This window comes from Drosophila innubila, chromosome 4 (genome assembly GCF_004354385.1).
Source record: "Drosophila innubila isolate TH190305 chromosome 4, UK_Dinn_1.0, whole genome shotgun sequence".
In the NCBI taxonomy this organism is placed as follows: Eukaryota; Metazoa; Arthropoda; class Insecta; order Diptera; family Drosophilidae; genus Drosophila; species Drosophila innubila.
The window spans coordinates 377,771-387,975 of record NC_047625.1 but is presented as its reverse complement, the minus strand read 5'-3'; the positions used below and the strand labels follow the sequence as shown (position 1 = coordinate 387,975).

The 10,205-nt window shown below is 31.9% G+C and overlaps 1 protein-coding gene across 2 annotated transcripts; it reads right to left on the bottom strand.

Moving 5' to 3' along the window:
• Nucleotides 1-1,299: 1,299 nt before the first annotated feature.
• Nucleotides 1,300-9,002, bottom strand: LOC117794177 (nuclear factor 1 X-type). Of its 2 annotated transcripts, XM_034634732.1 has the most exons (8): nt 8,864-9,002; nt 7,665-7,820; nt 6,989-7,592; nt 6,749-6,922; nt 4,462-4,785; nt 3,117-4,030; nt 2,474-2,693; nt 1,300-1,469 (listed from the first exon to the last, which is right to left on the bottom strand). In XM_034634732.1, exons 1-8 carry the CDS (start codon nt 8,942-8,944, stop codon nt 1,411-1,413), a joined length of 2,532 nt encoding a protein of 843 aa, XP_034490623.1. In that variant the 5' UTR covers nt 8,945-9,002; the 3' UTR covers nt 1,300-1,410. The 2 variants fall into 2 exon arrangements, with proteins under 2 accessions (XP_034490623.1, XP_034490707.1); XM_034634816.1 differs by lacking the exon at nt 4,462-4,785.
• Nucleotides 9,003-10,205: the final 1,203 nt, after the last annotated feature.

Genomic DNA, 10,205 nt, shown 5'->3' with positions numbered 1-10,205 from the left:
ATTAACTATTATTGTACTAAGTAATAATATCATTTAAAAAACATGTTTATTTTTATCAGTTTAAGCACATATGCATAATATATGTATGTCCGCATCTGATAATCGATATATTTCCACATGTATGTTTAAATATTAATTCAGTACAAACATTCATATGAAAATGAATCATTTAAAAATCATATACTTGCATACATATAAGTGCATTTGTCACATTTGGTACTACATCTAATATTGTCACAATTAAGTTTTAAGTGTTCACATCGTTCTTATGTATTTATGCAAATATATGATATAAGTACATACATAAGAGCCTAACGCATACGTTATTAGTCTTTGTAGTTACATATTATTTTTTATTTTTATCAGTATATACTATATTTAATTCTCACATGTTTTCATCTATATTCTAATTTTCCTATATAAGTTCTTACTCTATTCAATATATATATGGTGTACATGTATACATATGTACATATATATATTGGCTCTATTTTCGAAATTTGGAATATGACAATAATATTAAAATCATCATTTAATCCTGGGTTTGTAAAATAACCAGTTTTATTTCGTTATAAAATTTTTGGTTTTTTTTTGTAAAAAACTGGTTATATTAGAAACCTGTTTAATTTCGGCATTTTCTTTAATTACATTTCACTAAAATATGCAAAAGTATAATAGTTTTTTAATAAAATAAGAAAGAAAAACATTTGATCCAGAGGATTATAATGATTAAATTAACAATGAAATAAAATATTCATTTCTTTCTGACCAAAAGTTATCAAAAATTAGGAGATTTTATACTCGAATTATATTAATATGAACACATATATTACAGATATTTGTGCGTCCATTAATCAAATTATACAAATACCCTATGAATGATATATATATATGTACATGTACATATAATGATGTTTAAGCCTTAGCAAATACTCAGTATTTACCAGATTTCAGGATATTACGTACAACTTTTGTATTTAAAACGTGTGAATGAATATTATTATTATATTAATATTTTCGATCTCAAATGAATTGTAATGTAAAAGAAAATGTACATTTATACGAGTATGTACATATACAAGACTAATCTTGATTAGATATTGATCGATGTATATACATAAGAATGTCTATATGGATTTGCTTATCATTTGACCATTGATAAAGAACAACAGACATTCATATGAATACATTCAATTTGAATAAATACCCCAGATGTGGTTTTATTTAAATTCATATCTAAATAATAAAATAAATGAAATGTAACTGTGTCTGTGCGATATCCCTTAAGGGTATCAAGTGTTTAAAGTACATTTGTAATTATGTATTTAATATTTAATATTATGCATCCTTTTAATGTATACCAAAGCCCTGTGAAGTATCATATTATATTTTGTCTCTCTTAACTCTTGCTCACGACACAAAGTCACGGTTCGGATTCGATGAATATTCATCGGAAAAACGTCCAGAGGCTGCAATTATAATTCAATCAAAAAATTAATAGTAAAATTACAAATATATTATTCAAGGCTGCAAACCAGTTCAGAACCAAAGTCTTAAAGACAATTAACTAATTGGCACAAAACTCTTTCTTATTTTACTGTCTGAAAATAAAGACATTGTTTGGTCTCTATAAAATTGACATTTCGGAAGGAAATCGGTAAAGATTTGACAAAGTTATGACAAGAAAGAAAATGAACAGTGACCAAACCCATGGAAAAATTGATAGTGAAGGCAAAAATATTATATTTTCCAATTTTGATGCAGAATTAATAAAGAGGAAGGAAATCGGTCAAAATTTGACAAAGTTATGACAGATTGAAGTTCGAAATTAGCGTCTAAGGAAAAGTATGGAGAAAATGGACAGTGACCCAAAGCATGGAAATATTGACAGTGAGGGCCAAGAATTTATATTTTCGACAATCCGGAAGAATTGGTCAAGATTTGACAAAGTAATGACAGTTTTAAGTTCGGAAATAGCGTCTAAGGAAAAGCTTGGAGAGAATTGACACTGACCATATCCATCGAAAAAATTGACAGTGAGGGCTAAAAATATTATATTTTCCAATTTTGATGCAGAATAAAAAAAGAGGTTAAAACAAAATAAAATTGACATCCCGGATAGAAATCGGTCAAGATTTGATAAAGTTAGGACAGCTTGAAGTTCTAAAAAAGTCTCGAGGGAGAAAATGAGGACTGACCCAAAGCATGGAAAAAATTTACAGTGAGGACCAAAAATTTATATTTTCGAATTTTGATGCAGAATTAAAATATACATTCCGGAAGGATTCGGTCAAGATTTGACAAAGTCATGACGGTTTTAAATTTAATTTAGTGCAATTAAAAGTAACTCTCATTAGCATACTAACTTCCCTTTATTTTTTGGAAGCCCATTGCATACTTTGCAGAATTGTGGAGGCTTGCAGCCCTGAATTTGTGTATCATTAAATTGATCAATATAATATATGATACTTACAATCTTCCATTAATATAACCTGAGCATTTTCTATATTTGTACTAGCTACAGAGTGCGGAATTAAGTTGAATTCATCTTCTGTAATTGTAGTGTTCCATCGGGATCTGGCACTAGAGCGGTGTGCAGAACTCACAGTCATTGTTGGTGTTGAATATAGACTCAGGTTTGTAGGATTTATAACACCAGACATTGTCGAAATAGATCCAGCATATCCCAGCAACTGTGATCATATTTATAAAGTAAGTTTATATGTATAAATGTATTAAAGTACTAAAGCTTAACTTAAGCGATAAGCAACCCTAAGATTCTATCTTTTACCAAACCCACATTTTTAAATATATAAATAAAGCCCTTTTAAGATAAGACTACTTTACATTTAATTCTATGGTAAGATTTTTTTAAGTAGAATTTCAAAATCTGATATTATTTCTTTCTTCAACAATAATGGAAAATTTCACAGACAGATTTTAAAAAGCTATAGCTATCGGATATTTAATAATTATATTTTTAAATTACTAATGACAGTTGAATAGTTCTCAGGATATACACGTATATTTTAAAATCTAGAAAAATAGAATGTAAGTTGATGTTTGATTTGCTCTATTTATATAACTGCATTCATTAGATAATCAGTTGAACTTACCGATGTCGATTGGCTATGGAAGTGATTGAAGTACTCTCGACTATTTGTTGCAGGATACATTTGGGTTGCGATTCTAGTTAAGGAATTTGAGGCAATTGGATGCATTTTACATCGACTTGCTTCCGTAGCGACATGAGGACTTGCTGGCGATTGTGGTTGAGATTGTGGTTGGGGTTGGGGTAGAGGAGATGATCTTGAAACGAGGGTTGTACAATCAGTTGCATTTGGATCCGCTGGATCGGTGTTAATCGGACTCTGTTGATTACTTTCGATGGTGTTAACATTGCGACTATCGTCATCGATGCTTGAACTAGACGACGGATTCGCTGATGACGATGGTGGTGATTGGATCATTGCCAGATCTCCACTAGATCGAATAATGGCAACAGGTCGAGCCATAGGGGGTAACATCGGTGGCAACATTGTGCTATGATAATGTGTTGATGGTACACCGCTTAATTTAGAGCTTCGTAGTTGTTGGTGTATCTGATAATGTGAAGAATGTGTGTGTGATCCCAATTGATGTGAGTGCGTGTGTGCGTGGGCATGTGTGTGTGCGTGTGTGTGTGAAAATGCTGGATTCTCCAAGGAACCGACTCCGACTCCAACTCCCGATTGTATACTTGTTGCGTGTCCAGTATCCTGACAAACGTAAGTCACAAAATCTGAAATATCATGAGCTTCACTCGAAAACTTTTCAGCATGTTGTTGCTGTTGTTGTTGTTGTTGCTCCTGTTGTTGTTGTTGTTGATGTTGTTGTTGCTGTTGCTGTGATATATGCTCATGTTCCTGATCCAATGTTGTCGTATGCGTCGCTGACAACAGACGGGGACTACTGTGCTGCGGATAATATAGCGTATTGACCGGACTTACAGAGCTGGCCAGCAGTGTAGAGCAGTTGTGGTGAAGAATAGCTGTAAGTTGAGTAGAGAACATATTAAAAACTCAACTCTTAAATCAAATAATAATCGACCTTTAATGAGAATAACTAAAATACGAAAATATATGTACATTTGAGTGCATTGATTTGAAAAAAAAAAACAAATCGTAACCCAAAATCGTATTTTACGAAGAATTCTAAGATGTTTTCACCATGAAACCATAGTTCTAAAATCAATTACTACTCCCCGCTTTTTGAGTTGAAATATTAGTTTTTGATTTTGAAAGACCTGGTCCTAACAAGAGTTTTGATACTAATCTTATCATGATCGAGCTAAAAACACTAGAGATATGCCAATAATCAATGCTAAAAATTGAAAAAATAAAAGATTTTTATTTTCGCTTCACCCTAATGTACATATATTTAAGCAAAATCGGATACGCGGATACGGATACCTAATATTACCTTCGGCTGTTCGAATTTGTGGATTTGTGGTTGCAATTGATGGCCTGCTATTAACCGGTGTATACCGATGCAATGAAATTGTCGAGTCAGTTGTAACCGTTGAATCGGCATTGGAATTAATGCTATCGGCCGATCGTAAAATGACGGAGAAGCTGCCGGATGGACAGTTTTCCGTGCTTGTAGTTGTACTTGAACGAGAGATAACTGGAGGCGATGAACTGTGATCGATCTTACATGCATCTGTGGATCCATTGGTCCCATCAGAGCGCAATAATGGCGACTGTGATAAATGTACATTTCTGTGATTCTGATCGACAAAGTCAACTGAAACGGAAACAAAAACGAAAACGGACGCAGATCCAAATCTAGTTTATAATCATATTCTAGAAAACTAAATTATTATATTCAAAATACTAGGCAACAGCCAAATTATTACACGATCCAAACCCACTTTTTTTGAAATATACATATATATTGTACTGTATAGTTTTCTTTTTTAATTTTATAAATTTTGAATTTTTTCTTAGCTTTTTCAGATGTGAGCTTGCATATTTTATAATCTCGCAAGTATGCCAAAACTAATTTTCATATGCCTTACTTTTTCTGAAAGCTAATGAATATATATGTAACTCATTCCAACGCACTTTTAAATTTAAGCCACTAGATTTTGAGCTATAAATTTTAAAAATAGAAGAATTCTGATTTTATAAAAAAGCGAAAGTGGGCATTCGGCACTGCGCAAAAAGTAATTTTGATGTACAAAGAAGCTCACCCTTTTTGCAATTGCTTTTGCTTTTGACATTGTAACTTTTTCATTAATGCAGGCAAATAGTAAAATATATAAATTTAGTTGTTGAACGTATTTAATATTTACAAAAAAAATTTTCTTTAATTATAAAGAAAAACTAGGGGCTCTGCCCCCTGCTCGCTTTGCTCGTGTTGCTACAGCCGAGCATACTCTACTTTCGGAGACCCCGTACTTACTATGAAAAAAAAAAAGTTTTTCATACTAAGACTTGGATTTCGCCCCATCGGTCATATGAAAGCTATATTATATAGTGGCTCGATTAAAACCAACTTTGATCAGGATCTATAAGTCTAACTTAAATGCATATTCTATTGGTTTGGTTTTGATATCTCGTAAAACAAAAAAGTTTTTCTTAATAAGACTTAATATTGGACCGATCGGTCCTTTGACAGCTATATGATATAGTGGTCCGGTAAGAACTAACTTCAGTCAATTCGGTTAAAATATCAATTCGGTTAAAATATCTCACTAAACAAAAAAGTTTTTCATACTAAACCTAATTTTGTATTTGTTCACTTAACAGGTAATATCTTCCAAACCCCTCAACCAAAATTTATGTTTCATATACCAAAAAACGCGAAATTGTACGTATTACATATTAAAATTTAACAGAAATCGTTGGAGCCGTTATGTTTTTTCAAAAAGTCGTAGAGCAAACATTTCTAGATTTTTTAGATGGAATAGATCCTTATCATTACATCTAAGCTTTTTTAGCTTTTTGATACAAACAGACAAACAGACCAACAAACAAACTGACTTTTCATTTCATTTTGAGAAGTCCACACAAATTTTAAATTTATTTATCCTTTGAACCAGTTGTCGGATTTGGGTCATTGAAGTATTAATCGACGCATATTTTTGATAAGAAAATATAAAAAATTTTACCTAAAAGCCCCAACGGCTCCATAAGCTGCGATTATATAAATTTTTCCCGTCCCACTTACACCCCCGTATCTCATGACCCAGGTGAATTAAAAAAAGTTGTAGTATGCCATTTGTAAGTTAGGACTAAACCTTTCGATCGGTACATAGCTCGATGTGATCGTAGCAGTCGTAGTCGCCTTTCGCACCCTTCGTGATGCTTTCGTCACTAATGCAAACTGCCGTCCGCGGTGATATTAGGAGTTAACATCGATGGAGAGACGACTAAGTTGTTAACATGGGAACAAACCTACCTTGCAGAGCCACTTTCAAGTAGGGTTGATTTTCGACCGTTCGATCCTATGACAGCTGTATGATTTAGTGGTCCGATTTCAACCAAATTTGGACAGGGTGTAAAGGGCATTTTAACATACACAATATATGAGTTTGATTGATATATCTAAACAAAAACAACAAAAGTTTTCATACTAAACCTTTTCCAAGTATGGGCAGAAAATGTAAGACAATAACAAATATTGTGGTGCCCCAAATATTTGGTTCGTGTAATAGCCAATAAGTTCGATTTTGTTGCCTAGTGTAATTATGCGAAATACTCACTGCTGTAACCGCCTGGAATTGGGATTGGGATTGGCGGCGCCTGTGTCTGGGAGCTTGAGATTGGCGAATCTGGGGTCAGTTGATATGTATTACAGTCATAAGCAGCTGTCACATTCTCCCTTTTAATAATGTTTGTGTGCATGTTATTGTTACTGACTTCGTCTAGTATTGAGTCTGAAATTGAATGAAATACAAGGATTATAATTCATTTATTATTATAACTCTTATTTAAACAAGTACCTTTAGATAAATTCCAAAGCTCTTGGGATGAGAACACTCCAGTTGCTAGAATAATATCATTGCAAACCACTCCATTGTAGGGATTGTGTCGTAATCCTCTAGTTTTTGCATCAATGCTATCAATACTATCATCCTTTCTGTCCACAGATGATGAACTGTTGTTGTTGTTGTTACGATTGTGATTAAAAATGGCAACGTGGGGTGATCTGGTGGTTATAGCCGATGAATTATGGGTATTTATAAAGTTTGCCAAATATAAATCCAACTCTCTGACGGAGACGTTTATGTGATACGGATTTACGCAAAGGCCGGGATGGAGACATTCGGGATTCTTTTCTAATCGCTCCCCATCCGTACTCTCCAATGGTATGGCCTTAAATAGGATCACCATAACAAGATCGAGACGCCAGACTTTATCAGCTTGTCTCAAGCAGTCGATACGCCGCATTTTGCCTTTCTGATCGGGATTCGAGAGAACACAAATCGATTTCCGTTTGCCGATAATCGATTGAACAAAATCCTCCCGACTCTCTTGTGTTATATCTTTCCTCAGTTTACCCAACAGACGCGATGCCCATTTCTGTTTTACTTCAGTTTTTTCATTCTGTAATGTTCGTAAATACAGTTTATATATAAATTATTAAAGTAAGTATTACGTGTATATAGTATATAGTACCTGTAGCTCATCCTTGCAATGTCTTTCTTCTTCCAATGACATACGCTTCTCGTGCTTTTTATAATACTTTCGCTTAGCAGCTTGCAAGTTAAACCAAGAGTACGAGAATGATTTGACGTATGGTAATAATGCCTCAATGAAGGGGTGAAATTCATCCTACATTAAAAAGACACACATCAATCAGTTTCATCTACACTATCATATATTTCTAATTTTTCGTACACATTTACTAGCACTCAATTGTTTTCACTTTGTTATTCTCAACAAATATATAATTATACACGTACATATAATAAAAGAGTGAAAACCTTGATCTGCTGCGTAAATGATAATTAAACTTTTAGAGACTAGCTTAATAAAAAACATTGATCACAATGAAACAAATTTTATATTAATACGAGTATGTATTTAGTATTGAAGGACTTAAATCCAATAAATATTCCAAACAGCTTTTATCAGGCAATTAAAACAAAAAATTTAATGAATATTACAGATAGGAACAAAAGTCATGTGTAAATATATATTTTAATGGAGTAAACGAAAAATTAATATTAATTATATGTATAATTTAACTAAGTGAATGTCATTTCAGACACTTGAATAAATTTATTTGGAATACAGCAAAAGGAATTTTACGTTTTCTATGTGTGACAGGGAAAGTGTTATTATAAAGTATTTTATGTATTTAGAAAAGACATTGAGAAATCGAATACAATTAAATGCTGAAAGACACTCTTGCACAACAAATAAATGAATGATGAATGGTGAAAAGGCAACAAGATGCATATACTCAATATCACAACATACTCATAAGTATCTTTTTTATTTTTTAAAGGTACATACGAGTATACATATACATATACATACATATAAGTATCAACACAGAGACACATCAAGAATTGGATTTAAAAAACCCAAATATGTAAAAATATTTAGTTACATTTGAAATGTTATTGATTAATGTTGAAACATGGTAATCGCGATTCTTTTCCTAAACATCCAGAGCAATTTTTAAACCTAACAATAGAATTGGTTAATGAGCATTATATGAATTGTTATGCTTTGTAATTTTTAGTCAATAATAAATAAACTAGATAAAATGATCATTATTGTTATACAATATTTGCAAAATAGACTAAATCTTAACAGTAACTTTACTTAGCATACCCTTATGTATTTAAATTTTGTGCTAGTCTTACCTGTCCAGTCGATGATGTTTGTAAATAAGAAGATACGTCCGTCTCGATCATACAGCTTCTCAGTGCATCTGGTATAAACATACCTTGTGCAGTAGATTTATCATTGAATTACTTATACGTGTCAGCCAAATTGCTTCCACAATTATCTAAATGTTAGATATAAATATGCATTAGTAAAGAAAGTCCTTTAAATACTATTTATTATCTTTGAACTATATTTTTGAAAAACATAAGCATGGCCATTTTTAAGAATCGACAATAATCTTGACCACAAACAATTAATCCTCCCAACTAGATTTTTAATTTACCTGTATAAGCTGCACATTTTTATAAAATATCCTTTTTCAGATTTATTTGAAAAAACATTGCTGTGTTTATGAAGATTAAAGATAGTTGAGATATTAAAGTACAATAGGAAATCCTTCAGATTTTTTAATTTATTCATTTGCGAAATAGAATTTCATTTTGGAGTCGTAGACGCTGAAATAACACCAAAACAATTTAATTTAATATATACAAGAAAATAATAATATATTATAGATAATATCTGTAAGTCTCTGCATTTCATTACATTTATTTGTTTTCATTTGTCCCCAAATTGCATTTCGAGAATTACACAATTATTACACAATTGGTATATGCACATATATATTCCCAGCATCTATTTCAATCGCAAAATTGATATAGAATCAATTTGAGATATAATTGCACTTATAATGTTATGATATATATATATATACATATATATATATATATATATATATACATATATATATATTTATATATTCAAATATATTTAAGTTTATCCAGAGAAAGCAGTAGTTTTATACGTGTCAAAAAAATATAAGCACATACATTAATTTTAAGCACTCAACTCAACCAGATAGTGACAGAGTAGGTGCGTTGTGCAAAACGGATACCTTTCGACTAAATTTAAAATTGTCTTTCCATTGGAGGAGCTAACATACATACATATGTATATATAGATATACATATATAAGCTAAATAAATATCGCTCTCTTCTCTGATTATTCTTGATATCTCTTCGCTTAAAAAGAGACAAATTTATTGGTAGCTAAAATTTTTCTGGTCAAATATCTACTGTTGCTTAGAAAGCAAATGAATCTAAAAATGGAATATTCCACATTCGACATTCTGATGGAGTAACGCCAGACAGTCAGACAGTCGGATAGTCGACCATTCATCGGTAAATTTACTAAATGCATGCGCACGCATTGAAATTCATAAAGCGCATGCCACAAAATGGCCCAAGAGTCTAAGAAAATTGGATAGACAGGGCCCATTCTCTCTTTCTCTTTCTCCACTCTCTTAATTCATCTTC